Below are 15,897 nucleotides of genomic sequence, written 5' to 3'. Positions count from 1 at the left end.
ACAGTGTCCGGTCGTTTTCGCAAAACGCGTTGCATTTTTCCAGTTAATCGGTCCATTCGGTGGATTCTGAAGAAAGAAATTAAGCCAAGAGCGAGTCATCATCTACATGCGACCTGCGTAGCTCAGAAGATCTTACGTTAGAAGCTCTAACTTTGGCTACAAGGGTCCTGGGTTCGAATCCCAGTTAAGGCATAGCTGTTTGTGATTGTATAGTGGATTGAGTGGGAAGAGTAGCAAATTGCTAACACCCCGCCCACTATAAAATAAAGGCAATAAAATAAAATAAAAAGTAAAAATAAAATAAATTATGTTAGCTTGGCGCTGTAGACGAAGATTTTCGCAGAATTTCCAGGGAAAAAAACACTCCCTACACTATAAAATAAAGGCAATAAAATAAAAATAATAAATAAAATAGGTATTGTAATAGATATAAATAGCGACTTAAATTCAACGTCATAGTTGGCGGTGATATGGTGTTTATCGTCAACGAACCTCAATACACTTGTCAGATGGACCGGTCATTTCGAGTTGAAAATTGATACGCGGAAAGTTCAATTGACAACTTTTGAATTACTCGATACAACGATGTAGGTTTCTTCGCGTAACTGCAGCCACGGACAACCGGATTTCACAGTTTACCCTTTGCGTGTCAAGAGACGCTGCTATCATTTTTACAACAAAAATGAACGTTGAAAAACTGCAAAGAAGTTTATCAGAAATTCGTTACATTCACGAACGAAGATCTCATGGACGAGTTAATTTATACAACGTCTTTGAGACGATTATCATGAGCCAACCTTTAGATATGAACAGGAGAAAGATGGAATCCATCCTCAACAATGATCTAAGCATCAGCACAGTCCACTTAGATAGACGGCTGGTTAGTGTATTATGCGAGGCCTTAGCGTACTATATGGGTGTCTGGCCCGGCTGGATGCGACTGACCACCGATTTACCGTCCTCCAGTTCACCCGACTTTAAACGATTTCGCCAGTATCTCACCCTTAAGTGTAACTTTATTTTGAAGAATGCCGCGGATTACGAAGACGGAAAAACTGTGCACGACAAAGGTACGCAAACGGATAACCTCACCGGCAAGAAAGAGATGGCCCCTTATGATTTGGTAATCGGAGGACCGCCGTCTGTTATAAACAATTTGGTGTTTACAAAACACGCGGGTAAGTCTTTTTTTGTCACTGCACACATTTAAATTGTAGACGCTTTTAGGTGACATTGTGATAAAGCAACATCCCGAGAAGCCCTGGCAGGGATTGCAGTTGCCCCAGTTTCTAAACTGGCCGTACGTTTCGGTTACAGTAAAAATGCCCGACATTTCTCTCACGCGAGCTAATAATCACAAAGTTAATCGTTACGTCGCGCTGCACGGTGACAAGGTTGTGTTTCCCGAGATTCATTACATCGATTACATCATGAAAACAAAGCCCGGAACGGAGTTTGAGCCGTATTCGTACACATTCTTCTTCTACTATTTTCTTCAACTGAACATCGTTCTACAGAAGATACCGAAGGTAATCGTGGCGGCATCAGTAGAGCTGGTCACTTTCAGCGTGTTTTAGGTAAATGAAGAACGTCGAAACGAATTGGCCGTCATTTTTGCCGAGTATCTGAACGATATTAAGGAGATGAGTGTTTATAATTCGACAATGTCGACCCATTCGAGTATCGGCTTCAATATTGGTAGATGCCATTACATCCGAAGTAAGAAGATGGTCTCCAAGACAGAGTAGGTACATCTCAGGAGTGAATATCCAAAAAGATCTTAACTCAATTAGCAGAAACTGATTTGCCCTGTTACATATATACAGGGTGTTCCTAAATATGATGTAGGAGCTAATTCTTTAGTGCATTTTATGACTAGTTACCATACCATTTCTGATCTACAGAGCCCTGTCGTATGTCCATAATATTTAGGAACACCCTGTATATAATAATTATTAATTTAATTCTAGCTCTTAATGTTTGCAGGTTGGTTGATACAAGTGCAGTAAATTTCTACGAAGTCATCGTTCCGCAGGTCGACGTTTCGCTCCATTACTTCACCGCGGTGCAAGACCAGAGCAATATGGAGAGCGAGGATGTAACGTTTCAAAGTTTAAACACGTTGTTAAGTAAATTAGACGATTCTACAAGTTCAGATCTGGATAAGTTAGCGATTATGATAAACAACTCGAGTGTCATGTACGATTGTGCTCTGTGTAATAGAAACTTCACAGGACCTTCCGCTTATGAGTCCGCTATAAATCATTTTAGCGACTTACATAAATCGGAACAGATGGTTTTGTGTTATAAATGTGGTGTACAATATGACGTAGAAGTATTAACTGAGAAACGGTGGGCACATAATTGTGTTCCTAAAGAGTAATGTTTTTCTTTGTATTTATATACCAGTATGTAATGTTTTATCATGCATTTGACCAATTTTATTTCTTGTTAATAGCAAGAGAGTAAATACAGCACTATTTTATATACTATTTGTTTTGTATTTTACTTGTTTCCTTGTTTATAAAGTAATCAACATTATTCGATTATTTTGTATTAAACTTTGAGTTAAACAATTTGACCAGTTTCTTTACTAGTTGTATTACCTAAATCTACTCCCAAGTCCCTTTAAAGTTCGGTTAAAGACTGCAGGTAGGTATAATAATAATAATACTCTTTATTTCCATGTAGTGCATAGGATGCGTCAAATAATACAAAAAAAATCATTTAGATAGTAGAAGCACCTTTATCGCTCGTTTTTGTACAATAAATACCTTGTTTAAATGCAGTGAGTTGCCCCAAATAATTATAGCATAATTAATGTGTGAGTAAATACATGAGTATACAATTTTCTTAATAAATATATAGATTTGCTTACTAGTTTGGTTCTGGAGCTGCAGTCTCCTTAAAATTATAAGCTTTATGCATTATTTATTATTTTTTTTTTTAATTTTTTTTCATTTTATCCCTCTCTTGTTTTGGGCCCTCAACAGGCATGCGCCCAATTACAGAGTGACCCGCATAATGCTATTTAGACTGTATATGATCAGATAATTAAGGATTAGTTCAACCGAAAAGCAATTTTTGTCTAAATTTGTAAAGATATTGTCGATAGTCGACTGAAAACTATTGGTGTGATAAGTATTGGGGCTTTTATAGTTTTATGATGACAGAAGTTGTAAAAGTTTACCTTTTTGCTTACTGTCCATATCTGTGATAAGCTCCACATTTAGATCACCACAAATGATTATTTTATAGGATTTCTTACTTAGGATTTTTAGTAACTGATTTAGATTACTTAAGAACATTTCAAAATTGGAGTCTACTGTTCTGTAAATGCAGCAGATATAGCATATATGAAGCGCTCTAAAAGTAACTTGGAGACGTTTATAAAAAACTGTTAGGAGCTCTCTTCATATGTCATAAAAGCTCCACTGAAAGTGAGGAAATAATATCAAAGGACCCTAAAAGATTCTGAGAGAATGAAACCATTAAATAGAACCCTGGTAAAGTATTTAGAAGCTATTGGGGAGTGGCGACCCTTAAGGATTCTTAATAACCACCAAATTAAAATAAGCGCCACCCTGCCTTCGAGGGCAACGCTCTGCTCTCTTAGGCCCCACTTAAAAATGGTTGGCGCAATGATACGTGTTATACGCCACCTTACTCTCTTAGGCGCCGCCAACTAAGAATCTATAAGAAAGCAAGGTGATTCTGAACAGAATTTGATGGCGTTAAAAAATTTTAGATGGCGCTTAAGAAATCAAGGTGGCGCCTACGAAAGCAAGGTGGCGCCTAACAGAATTTGATGGCGTTAAAAAATTTTAGATGGCGCCTTAGAAATCAAGGTGGCGTCTACGAAAGAAAGGTGGTGCCTAACAGAATTTGATGGGCAAATATTCTTTGAAGTTTTGACCCTTCCCTTTGTTAGATCTTCTCGCCGCCTCACACCTTTCCTTTGAATTTTCTTACGAAATTGGTTTCTAGTCTATAACTTTTGATTGAGAAGTCCAATAGAAAAAGTACGAATCGTTTTGGATTCTATGCACCAAAATTAATACGAAAAAGAGTTTTCCCGAGAAATTTTGGTGTAGTCGATTTTTGGTAAAAAAGGAAGGTAAATAACTGCCTTTTTTTGAGCCCCGAAAAAAAATTGTCTCAGATCGACCGGGAAAAAAACATTTTCTTATAGAATGTGGCCCGTAGAATCCACAATTTCAAACAGTTCCAAGATTGGGCTACTAGATCAAAAGTTACAGCCCTTTGAAATTTTTCTCGAATTTCGTTTTTTACCCATAACTTTTGATTGAGAAGTCCAATCGAAAAAGTACGAATCGTTTTGGATTCTACGCACCAATATTAATAAGAAAAAGTGTTTTCCCGAGAAATTTTGGTGCAGTCGATTTTTGGTAAAAAAGGAAGGTTATACACTGTCTTTTTTGAGGCCGGAAAAAAATTGTCTCAGATCGACCCGGAAAAAAAATTTTCTTATAGAATGTGGCCCGTAGAATCCATAATTTCAAACAGTTTCAAGATTGGGCTACTAGATCACAAGTTACAGCCCTTTGAAATTTTTCGCGAATTTCGTTTTTTACCCCTAACCATTCTTTGAAGTTTTCTCACTCCCCTTTGATAGATCTTTTCGCCGCCTCGATGGAACCCTCTTCCGACATTTCGTTGAGCCGCAAATATTCTTTGAAGTTTTCACACTTCCCTTTGATAGATCTTCTCGCCGCCCACACCTTTCCTTTGAATTTTCTTACGAAATTGGTTTCTAGTATATAACCCGTGTTTGAGAAGACCAATCGAAAAAGTACGAATTGTTTTGGATTCTACGCACCAAAATTAATAAGAAAAAGTGTTTTCCCGAGAAATTATGGTGCAGTCGATTTTTGGTAAAAAAGGAAGGTTATACACTGCCTTTTTTTGAGGCTGGAAAAAAAATTGTCTCAGATCGACAGGGAAAAAAACATTTTCTTATAGAATGTGGCCCGTAGAATCCATAATTTCAAACAGTTCCAAGATTAGGCTACTAGATCACAAGTTACAGCCCTTTGAAATTTTTCTCGAATGTCTTTTTTTACCCCTAACCATTCTTTGAAGTTTTCTCACTCCCCTTTGATAGATCTTTTCGCCGCCTCACACCTTTCCTTTGATGGAATCCTCTTCCGACATTTCATTAAGAGGCAAATATTCTCTGAAGTTTTGACCCTTCCCTTTGTTAAATCTAAAATTTGTAACCCGCCAATTTGCCACTCTGCTTTTTTGGGTGCTGAGCCCCTAAAACCCCCTTTGATATTTTTCATGAATTAAGAAATGAACTTCAAGTTGGAGTTGCAAATGAATTATAGATTTTTTTGTGAAATTTAAAGCTTGAAGATCATGTGAGAAGTCTTTACTAACAAAATCTAAAGAATAGCCATGAAATTCTAGATCCTTTAGAGCTTTGAGAGCCTTATGAGTCCAATCAATTGCACAATCTTAACAGATTTTATGTGCCAGATATTGATTGCTCAACAATAATTACACAATGCAAGTATAAATTTTTTATTCAAGAAATGTTACATAATATTTCGCAAACATGTAAGTGGACAGTGTTTCGTCGAATTATAAAGTACTTAAAATATAATTAAACCTACACAAACTTCCGAAGTGCTACCACTAACAAGACAGATAAAATATTCAGATACATTTATGCTTCCACCTTTTCGTTACCAATTGTTGCATATCGAATTGTCCACCACAACGGTTACATATAAGATGATGGCCAACTTTATGCAAGTCGGAGAAGTGACTCGTTAAATTTGAAAGTGCGCGTTCACCACTGAAGGCCACAGTACAGAAAGTGCACCGATAAACTACACTATCCTCAAGAATTTTTTGCACGAGACGATTAATGGATTCATCAAACGGATCCGCTATTTGCTTAGTCAGCAGGTTCAAACTTTTAAAACTAACTGTATCTGACACGGATATGTCTTGTACCGCATGAAAGTGATGTAACGTACAAACAACCTCGGGTACAATTATCTCTACCAAGTTTATAATTGTCTTATTGTCCTGGACTTGGTCCTTTTGTGATGTGACGATCTGCTTCTGGCGATAATATTTAAAGTTGCCGATGTGAAAGCCGACGGTGGTGTGCGTTTGCATGCTGCCCCCGTTAATGTTCATTTCCCTTATGTCTTCCAGGAACTGCTCGCAGATCATCTTCAAATTGCACAAATGGTCAGTGCTAATCTGAGGAGCAAAAAATGTGAAAGGTATTGATAATGCGTGCAGTGCGCACTTACCTTCCCAATGCTGCTTAAAACTTCGAAAAGCTGCTCAATATAAAATCGGAAATAGACGTAGAAGTACGATCGTGCCAGCAGGGAGTGTTTCTTGATGTGCGTTATGAATTCTCGATCCGAGATGTTGAGTTCAGAGTGATCAATTGTGATGTACCGTGAAAAATTATGAGCGTTGACTCTTTCTATGTGGAGGTCCAACAGTTTCAGTTCGACAGCGACAAACGGCCAGTTTATAAATTCCGCTACTGTGAGTGGAGCCCATGGTTTAATAGGGTGCTGCTTGATGTAGATGTTTTCTACAACGAAATTGTCAATTTACAAATCTACTTTGTGCATAAGACCTACCGTCACGTGTAAGAATTGCGATGTTATTAATTATGGTAGGATGTCCTCCTATGACTAATTTATACGGGCATTGGTAACAATCCGTACTTGTTTCTTCCGTTTGTGTCTCAACAGTGATCAGATTGGAGTTCTGTTGTAGGTGCTTCTTCGCTCTATCCAAAAGCGCAGAGCACTTATAAGAGATGTACTCTTTGAATTGCTTATGCCAAACGTTGAAGGCAATTTTCCCATTGAGATACTCCGTTTTCCTTACCCAGCCGGGCCACACCTTGCAATAGTAGAGAAAGCCGTCGATTAACAAGTTGATGATGTCGTGACTAACGTTGGCGATCGAGAGACTACAGTCGTTCCTCAGAATTGCCGTAAGATCCAATGCGTGAACTTGTAACTTGGAGGAACTTAAAAATGCGATGAAAATTTCCTTGATTGTAACAATGACGATATCCTTCGGTTCATTTCGAGGTATTACTTTGATGAGAGAGTCTTCAGTCGCCATTTTCAGCTTCCTTCTTTAGTTGCAAGTTTTAATTCAAAATTTTATTGTAAATTCATTATTTGAAATATAGCTTGTTACAACAATTTGTTTATAAATAAACAATGGTTAATAAACCGTTACAAAGCTAAGAAAATATTTACAATTAGTTAGGTTATAAAAACTAAATAAATTCCATATGTTCAAAGCAATCCCACTATTTAAAATTCTTATTGGTCCAATAAAGAATGTTGGACTGTTACAAAAAACTACAATTGGAAAGTAGTTCAAATAATTCAACCTATTACAAGCTTTTTTTTAAATTTAAACAGAATCTATGCAAGTGGGTGAAGTTAGCACGGTAATGGAAACATTAACGAAATATTAAGCGCCAATCGTTAGTACTTGCCGTGCATGAAAAAGTAACCCAACACGTATACCCCTTTTTAAGGTACCCGTAATTTTGGTGTAGTCGATTTTTGGCAAAAAACGAAGGTTATGCACTGCCATTTTTTGAGGCCGGAAAAAAAAATTGTCTCAGATTGACCGGGAAAAAACATTTTCTTATAGAAGGTGGCCCGGCCCGTAGAATCCACAATTTCAAACAGTTCCAAGATTGGGCTACTAGATCAAAAGTTACAGCCCTTTGAAATTTTTGTCGAATTTCGTTTTTTACCCCTAACTTTTGATTGAGAAGTCTAATCGAAAAAGTACGAATCGTTTTGGATTCTACGCACCAAAATTTATACGAAAAAGTGTTTCCCCGAGAAATTTTGGTGTAGTCGATTTTTGGCAAAAAAGGAAGGTTATACACTGCCTTTTATTGACGCCGGAAAAAAAAATTGTCTCAGATCGACGGGGAAAAAACATTTTCTTATAGAAGGTGGCCCGTAGAATCCACAATTTCAAACAGTTCCAAGATTGGGCTACTAGATCAAAAGTTACAGCCCTTTGAAATTTTTCTCGAATTTCGTTTTTTACCCCTAACTTTTAATTGAGAAATCTAATCGAAAAAGTACGAATCGTTTTGGATTCTACGCACCAAAATTTATACGAAAAAGTGTTTTCCCGAGAAATTTTGGTGTAGTCGATTTTTGGCAAAAAAGGAAGGTTATACACTGCCTTTTTTTGAGGCCGGAAAAAAAAATTGTCTCAGATCGACCGGGAAAAAACATTTTCTTATAGAAGGTGGCCTGTAGAATCCACAATTTCAAACATGGGCTACTAGATCAAAAGTTACAGCCCTTTGAAATTTTTCTCGAATTTCGTTTTTTACCCCTAACTTTTGATTGAGAAGTCTAATCGAAAAAGTACGAATCGTTTTGGATTCTACGCACCAAAATTTATACGAAAAAGTGTTTTCCCGAGAAATTTTGGTGTAGTCGATTTTTGGCAAAAAACGAAGGTTATGCACTGCCATTTTTTGAGGCCGGAAAAAAAATTGTCTCAGATTGACCGGGAAAAAACATTTTCTTATAGAAGGTGGCCTGTAGAATCCACAATTTCAAACATGGGCTACTAGATCAAAAGTTACAGCCCTTTGAAATTTTTCTCGAATTTCGTTTTTTACCCCTAACTTTTGATTGAGAAGTCTAAGTCTAATCGAAAAAGTACGAATCGTTTTGGATTCTACGCACCAAAATTTATACGAAAAAGTGTTTTCCCGAGAAATTTTGGTGTAGTCGATTTTTGGTAAAANAAAATTCAAAGGGCTGTAACTTTTGAACTAGTAGCCCAATCTTGGAACTGTTTGAAATTATGGATTGTACAGGCCACATTCTATAAGAAAATTTTTTGTCCGGGTCGATCTGAGACAATTTTTTTTTCAGGGCTCAAAAAAAGGCAATAACCTTCCTTTTTTACCAAAAATCGACTACAACAAAATTTCGCGGGAAAACACTTTTTCTTATTAATTTTGGTGCGTAGAATCCAAAACAATTCGTACTTTTTCGATCAGACTTCTCAATCAAAAGTTATAGACTAGAAACCAATTTCGAAAGAAAATTCAAAGGGCTGTAACTTTTGAACTAGTAGCCCAATCTTGGAACTGTTTGAAATTATGGATTCTACAGGCCACATTCTATAAGAAAATTTTTTTTCCGGGTCGATCTTAGACAATCTTTTTTGAGGGCCTCAAAAAAAGACAGTGTACAACCTTCCTTTTTACCAAAAATTGACTGCACCAAAATTTCTCGGGAAAACACTTTTTCCTATAATAAATAATAAATAATAAAGTTTATTCTCTGTAATAGCCATAGACTATATAAGATTTGTCCAGTAAGAGATATACGTACATATTACATTACATTTAGTCACAAACATAACATACATTAAATAAATAATTAAAATCGCAGACAATATACCAGGCACATTCATTTATCAAAACCGAGATGACAAAAACTCATGACTAGAATAAAAAGCGTTTAATTTTAAATAACTGGTAACGGTTTTTTTTAACTCTTTTACAGATAACGAACGGTAACTCTGAGGGAGTTTATTGTAAAATTGTATACCATAATAATGACTGCAGTTTTTTGAAGTATTTAGTCGTAGTTGATTGGAACGAATATTATTTTTATTTCTTGTGTCGTACTCATATGATAAATTACGCAGTCGGTAAGTCGATAGGTTAGTGGCAACGTGTAATATGCAATTTAATATATAAATACATGGAATTGTTAAAATTCCAAGTTCTATAAATTTATGTTTACAGCAAGTTCTATAGTCCAGATCAGTTACAATTCTAATAGCACGCCTTTGAATTGAAAAAATTCTTTTAACGCCCGAAGCATGTCCCCAGGTAATAATTGCATAACACATTATTGAGTGAAAGTATCCATAATATGCAGTGATAACAACATCCCTAGATACTAGGGATTTTAAACATCGCAATAAGTAGCATGCTTTCGATAGTTTGACAGCTACCTGACTACAATGAGCTGACCAGTTTAACTTCTGATCAAGTGTGACTCCTAAAAACTTAATTTGTGTTGAGTTTTCTGCATTGTGACTGTGTCTCAGCGTGAAAATACGTTTTTCCGTTTTTGTTTGATTAATTTTTAGTCTGTTATTTAGTAACCATTCTTCGATATTCTCAATAAATTGATTATCGTCCTTTAATTCGTGACATCTACTCAATAAAGTTGTGTCATCTGCATAAAGAATAACATTATCAGATTGAGTTAAAAAAGGCATATCATTAATGTAAATTAGAAAAAGTATCGGACCGAGAACCGACCCTTGGGGTACACCGGTATTAATTTGTTGATAGGCAGATTTTTTATTATTGAAATGAACATATTGAGTTCGGGTACTCAGATATGATTTTAATAACGCGATACTTTTTCCAGTAAATTTATATATAGCCAATTTATTTAGCAAAATCTCATGATTCACACAATCAAATGCCTTGGTAAGGTCCAAAAAATTTGCAACGCAAAAGTCATTTGCCTCGAAGCAAGTTATAATTGTGTTTGTTAATTGTAATATTGCAGTGGACGTTGATTTTTGTTCGCGAAATCCATGTTGACTGATAGAAAATAACTTATTTGTTTCAAAATAATCTGCAATTTGGTTTTTTAATGCTTTTTCAAAAATTTTTGAAAAAACTGGAGTTATTGAAAGTGGCCGATAATTAGAAAGAACATCCTGATCTCCACCTTTATGCAGAGGGACAACCCTAGACACCTTTAGTTGAATAGGATATGTAGACTCACGTATACAAGCATTGATCACTTTGGTTAACGGAATCAGAATAACATTTAGCATAGATTTTATGATACTAGCAGTTAAATCAAAATAATCTTTGCAACTACTATTATTAATAGCATTTACAATATCTCGAACATTATTGAATGATATTTCATTAAAATCAAAGGATATCGAAGTTATAGCATAGTTACTAAAGTAACTAACTGGGTCTTTATTTTGAGACGGAAGTGAAGCGCTTATTTCGTCAGCAATGTTCACGAAAAAGTCATTGAATTCATCAGAAGTTAAATTTGTGGTACCTCCGCAACTCTCATGGCTATTTTGTTTTATTACCTTCCACATAGCCTTGGGTTTAGAATTAGAATTTTTTATAAAATTATCATTGGCTCTAATTTTGGCTTTACTCAATTCTTTTTTATAAAACTTTCTGTAAGTACTTGCCAAGTTACGTGTCTCTTCATTTTTAAACATTTTATAATTGTCGTTGAGTAACCTTAGAGTTTCCCGCATATTCCTTAATCGATCGTCAAACCAATTAGTCATGGGACTTGATAAACGTGATTCTTTAAGGGCCTTTGTAGGAAAGCTCAAAAGGAAAATATCGTTAAAAATATTTAGAAAATACTTGAATTTCTCTTCCGCAGGCAAACAGATATCGTCTACGAATGACCAATCCATATTCTCAAGCATACTGTACATTATTGACTTACCCACGGTCGTAATTGGTCTACATATTTTGAGATTATTTTTATGTTTGATGCTCTGGGTGGCAAAATAAATGGTTTGTGCTAGGTGATCTGAAATATTTGCATCAAATACAGAAGCATTAAAATTCAATCCTGCATCAAAGTTTACAAAAATATTATCAAGACAATTTTGATTTCTAGTATTTTTAAATATTGTAGGATATAGTCCATAGCTACTTAACCAGTCCGTAAGATATATGGCTTGATTATCGCTTGTGTGAAATTTCACATTAAAATCGCCACATAAAATGACAATATTTTTGTAAATGTTTAATTTAGAAAATAATACAGTAAGAGTATCGATAAACACTTTAAAATTCCCTAATGGAGATCTATACACAGATAGAATAATAATATTGCTGTTCTTCATAAATACACCTGATATTTCACAGTCAATTTCAACCGATATTTTTTCAGTGAGCGGAATGGAGTAACATTCGACGTCGCGTTTCACAAGGATCATTACGCCGCCATGCTTATGCACTTTCCTACTGAAATGGGAAATCAGTCTAAAATTAGATATGTTAACAAGATTAACGACACTATCATTCACCCAGTGTTCTGTCAAGCACAATATGTTCAGCTTATCATAAGATTTCAAGATTGCTTCAATTTCGAGGATTTTATTGGATAGTGATTGAATATTTAGATGACATACTCCATAGATGTAGTTTGTTAACTTGTTTCCTGGAGAATACTTTGTTTTTGTCGCTCCCTGAGTCTGTCCAGATGCTGAAAAAACTTTCCTACTGTCACTCCGTTGGGCCACAAATCGGGTTTATGGATACGTTCATTCATATCTTCAGTTATAGATACTTTAAAACTACTGTAAATTTCTGGATATTTGGATTCCATTTTTTGGCATTCGAAGATGTTAATACCATTTTTAGATAAAAAATTGGTAATATTAACTGCAGAAAGACTTGGATGTAATCGACTTACATAAAGGTGATACAGGCGAGGTATTCCTTGAATATCCAGATTTGAAGAATTGGTTCCACGGACAGGTGATTTTCTGCGTAGACGGCGAGTAGTTTTTATCGTTTTCCATTCTCCTTCATGTTCATTGTTGTCATCAGCTGGACTTTTGACGACAGGTAATTTCTCGTTCTGGATAGAAGGTCGAATACCGTTATCTGCATTCATGCCTGCTCTATCTGCATACGTAGTTACTTTATCATGAACCCGTTTAGTCGTACTTTTTGAAATAATATTTGGATTTTGCATTTTTGGGGCAGTAAGGTGCCGCAATTGGCTTCCGGTAGAATGAGAACTGCTACTGGATGCAAGGTTTTCTTTCGGCTGGTTTTGGGAAGGTGTTGTAAAACGTGTACTTACATGATATTTATCCATAGATAACATTTTTTCTTCCATAATCTGGATTTTGTCATATAATAAAGCAATCAACCGATTTTTGTCACAAATAATGGCCCTCAAGTAATCAATTTCGCTTGGTTTGGCATCACTGGTGTACATATTATCTTCAATGGATTGGTTTGATTCCGTTACAGTTCCACAGCAGTTAATTAAATCGCCATCAATAACACTGACGAGTTTTAATTTAGTTTTTGCACAGCTGTCATGATAGTAGCTGCAACATTTGACACATTTTACACGTTTTTTTGCCGTATTTTTGCCGCAAACAGCACAAACTTTACTACCATGGTCAGACACGACAACTTCGTCGGCCGCCATATGGCCTATTAATTTTGGTGCGTAGAATCCAAAACAATTGGTACTTTTTCGATCAGACTTCTCAATCAAAAGTTATAGACTAGAAAAGAAACCAATTTCGAAAAAAAATTCAAAGGGCTGTAACTTTTGAATTTGTAGCCCAATCTTGGAACTGTTTGAAATTATGGATTCTACAGGCCACATTCTATAAGAAATTTTTTTTTCCGGGTCGATCTGAGACAATTTTTTTTAGGGCCTCAAAAAAAGGCAGTGTATAACCTTCCTTTTTTACCAAAAATCGACTGCACCAAAATTTCTCGGGAAAACACTTTTTCTCATTAATTTTGGTGCGTAGAATCCAAAACAATTCGTACTTTTTCGATCAGACTTCTCAATCAAAAGTTATAAACTAGAAACCAATTTCGAAAGAAAATTCAAAGGGCTGTAACTTTTGAACTAGTAGCCCAATCTTAGAACTGTATGAAATTATGGATTCTACAGGCCACATTCTATAAGAACATTTTTTTTCCGGGTCGATCTGAGACAATTTTTTTTTCGCGACTCAAAAAAAGGCAGTGTATAACCTTCCTTTTTTACCAAATATCGACTGCACCAAAATTTCTCGGGAAACACTTTTTCTTATTAATTTTGGTGCGTAGAATCCAAAACAATTCGTACTTTTTCGATCAGACTTCTCAATCAAAAGTTATAGACTAGAAACCAATTTCGAAAGAAAATTCAAAGGGCTGTAACGTTTGAACTAGTAGCCCAATCTTGGAACTGTTTGAAATTATGGATTCTACAGGCCATATTCTATAAGACAATTTTTTTTTTCGGGGCGATCTGAGACATTTTTTTTTTGAGAGCCTCAAAAAAAGGCAGTGTATAACCTTCCTTTTTTACCAAAAATTGACTGCACCAAAATTTCTCGGGAAAACACGGGTGGTCAGCCCCTGGGGTTCCTCTATCACCTTTACCAAGTTATGGTCGAGTTCGATTTCTCGCAACTCTACGCCTGTATCGGCAAATAGCAACCAACCTTTTCCCAGCAAGCCTGGAATCAAAGTTGTTCAAGTGTCGTCTACCGCACGGCTCAGTAGTGAACGTGTGTGAAAATTGTGCTACTCATGGTCAATATAGTTTCCGATATGAGCGATCGTCGAGAACCCTTTCGAATTTCTCAACTCCATGAAGCATTTGAATGATACGGCATTCTTTGAACCAGATGAATTGCGTAGCATTCACGTCAATCTTTTCAATGGGTAAAAATCATGGAGCATAATATGTAATTACCGGCCTAGGATGCTTACCTTCGCCGCGAAATTGTGAGTACTAAGCCCCACCACCACGACAAGGTGCATCCCATGGTGGGGCATGGATTATAATAGCTCCTTCAATTCTTCAGGTATAGGGTCCGATTTTGCACCATTTTCGTAAAGACTAGGCGAATCCTCCGTCTTCAAAATATTCGCGAGAGCAAATAGGTACCTACCAATTTTCGAGTTGTGTATAATTGCGAGTACCTATACGTAATATGCACCACATGGAGTACCTACTAGTCGTAAATCAAGGTTACGCAACACACTAGGGACTGGTAACAAGCAACACTTGCTCCGAGGTCCATTCGTCGACCCCCCGCGCGGAATCACACGCCCCATCCGAAGAACGCGCAGAACTTCCACATCAAGACCATGAGATCAAAACAACCGCCCCGATATTTCAACCATCACGTGTAAACCCATCGCCCACGCAAAATTGAGAAACTTAAACGGACCCGCAAAAGCAAACATCAAAATTCCCACAAAAAACCTGGAAGCCAACCTTTGTCATTGCAGACATCTTGAGAAACGAAAGTCGCATCAGGTTCAATGGATGCCCCCGGTGGCATTTTGAGCAGCGCAACCTGGCGGGACCTGTCTTTACTCATGATGAGGCTTGAGATATTGCACCCCTGTTTGAAACGGTTGTGCCGCTCTTAGATTCATTTGTGATACTACGAATGAGAAACGCCCATCGAGGGTTTTTGAGTGGCAGAAATGGTATGAAATTAAATTTTGTTTACAATGCTCTCTTTTGCCCTAATGAAGAGGATATGGTTGTGAATTGGATCTGGTGCTGGCTGCTGGGGGAGATTGTGAGAATCTCTTGTGAGAACGGCCACTCTCTGTAGAGGGTCAAAGAGAATTTGCAGTAAGCGGGGGTTTTGAATATAATAATTTTATATTCAAAGGCGGGGGGTAGTTTTTTTCGAATATTAGTCCCTGAATCAGAAACCTGCAGAGTAAAATTGTGATGGTTTCGGTTATTTAAATGATAAACTTTATTGTACAACCCAAAACAAATTAATATAATTAATAATAATAATTAAAAAAATTAGGTACAGAGATCAAAAATATTTTATCTTAGTAAATAAAAAAAACTCTCCCATTTGCAATGCTTCGCTTCCCAAAACATAGGTAATATATTATAACAAGTGCCGATAAGGCACATGTTTAAACCGAAATAGCTTAGTAATTCGGTCATAAGATAGTAGCATGCCATATACGTATATTGATATTCATCTTCTTGGTAAATGATTAATGGAGAAGGAATGCAAGGAGAATCAAGCACTTAGCGAATAAATTCTCCAGCATATTGCACTTTACCTTTGTGGGTA

General features: G+C 36.3%; 2 protein-coding genes across 2 annotated transcripts; one reads left to right on the top strand and one right to left on the bottom strand.

The window, feature by feature from the left end:
- The first annotated feature begins 394 nt into the window (after positions 1-394).
- On the top strand, positions 395-2,492 carry LOC116178028. The gene is made up of 4 exons (XM_031497286.1): positions 395-1,178; positions 1,228-1,529; positions 1,578-1,744; positions 1,987-2,492. Exons 1-4 carry the CDS (start codon positions 683-685, stop codon positions 2,381-2,383), a joined length of 1,362 nt encoding a protein of 453 aa, XP_031353146.1. The 5' UTR covers positions 395-682; the 3' UTR covers positions 2,384-2,492.
- A 3,039-nt stretch (positions 2,493-5,531) lies between these two features.
- Positions 5,532-7,283, bottom strand: LOC116179336. Its single transcript, XM_031499113.1, has 3 exons — positions 6,639-7,283; positions 6,294-6,589; positions 5,532-6,240 (listed from the first exon to the last, which is right to left on the bottom strand). Exons 1-3 carry the CDS (start codon positions 7,132-7,134, stop codon positions 5,683-5,685), a joined length of 1,350 nt encoding a protein of 449 aa, XP_031354973.1. The 5' UTR covers positions 7,135-7,283; the 3' UTR covers positions 5,532-5,682.
- Positions 7,284-15,897: the final 8,614 nt, after the last annotated feature.

This window comes from Photinus pyralis, unplaced genomic scaffold (genome assembly GCF_008802855.1).
Source record: "Photinus pyralis isolate 1611_PpyrPB1 unplaced genomic scaffold, Ppyr1.3 Ppyr1.4_LG8, whole genome shotgun sequence".
Classification (NCBI taxonomy): Eukaryota; Metazoa; Arthropoda; class Insecta; order Coleoptera; family Lampyridae; genus Photinus; species Photinus pyralis.
Note: the sequence above shows the minus strand (reverse complement) of the source record. Positions and strands in the feature narration are given on the sequence as shown.

Coding starts and splice junctions, on each gene's coding strand:
- LOC116178028 (XM_031497286.1), top strand. CDS start 683: ATGAACGTTGAAAAACTGCAAAGAAGTTTATCAGAAATTCGTTACATT. Junction 1,530..1,577: donor TTCTACAGAAGATACCGAAG/GTAATCGTGGCG, acceptor AGCGTGTTTTAG/GTAAATGAAGAACGTCGAAA. Junction 1,745..1,986: donor AAGATGGTCTCCAAGACAGA/GTAGGTACATCT, acceptor TAATGTTTGCAG/GTTGGTTGATACAAGTGCAG.
- LOC116179336 (XM_031499113.1), bottom strand. CDS start 7,134: ATGGCGACTGAAGACTCTCTCATCAAAGTAATACCTCGAAATGAACCG. Junction 6,590..6,638: donor CGCAATTCTTACACGTGACG/GTAGGTCTTATG, acceptor ATTTCGTTGTAG/AAAACATCTACATCAAGCAG. Junction 6,241..6,293: donor TTTTAAGCAGCATTGGGAAG/GTAAGTGCGCAC, acceptor TTTGCTCCTCAG/ATTAGCACTGACCATTTGTG.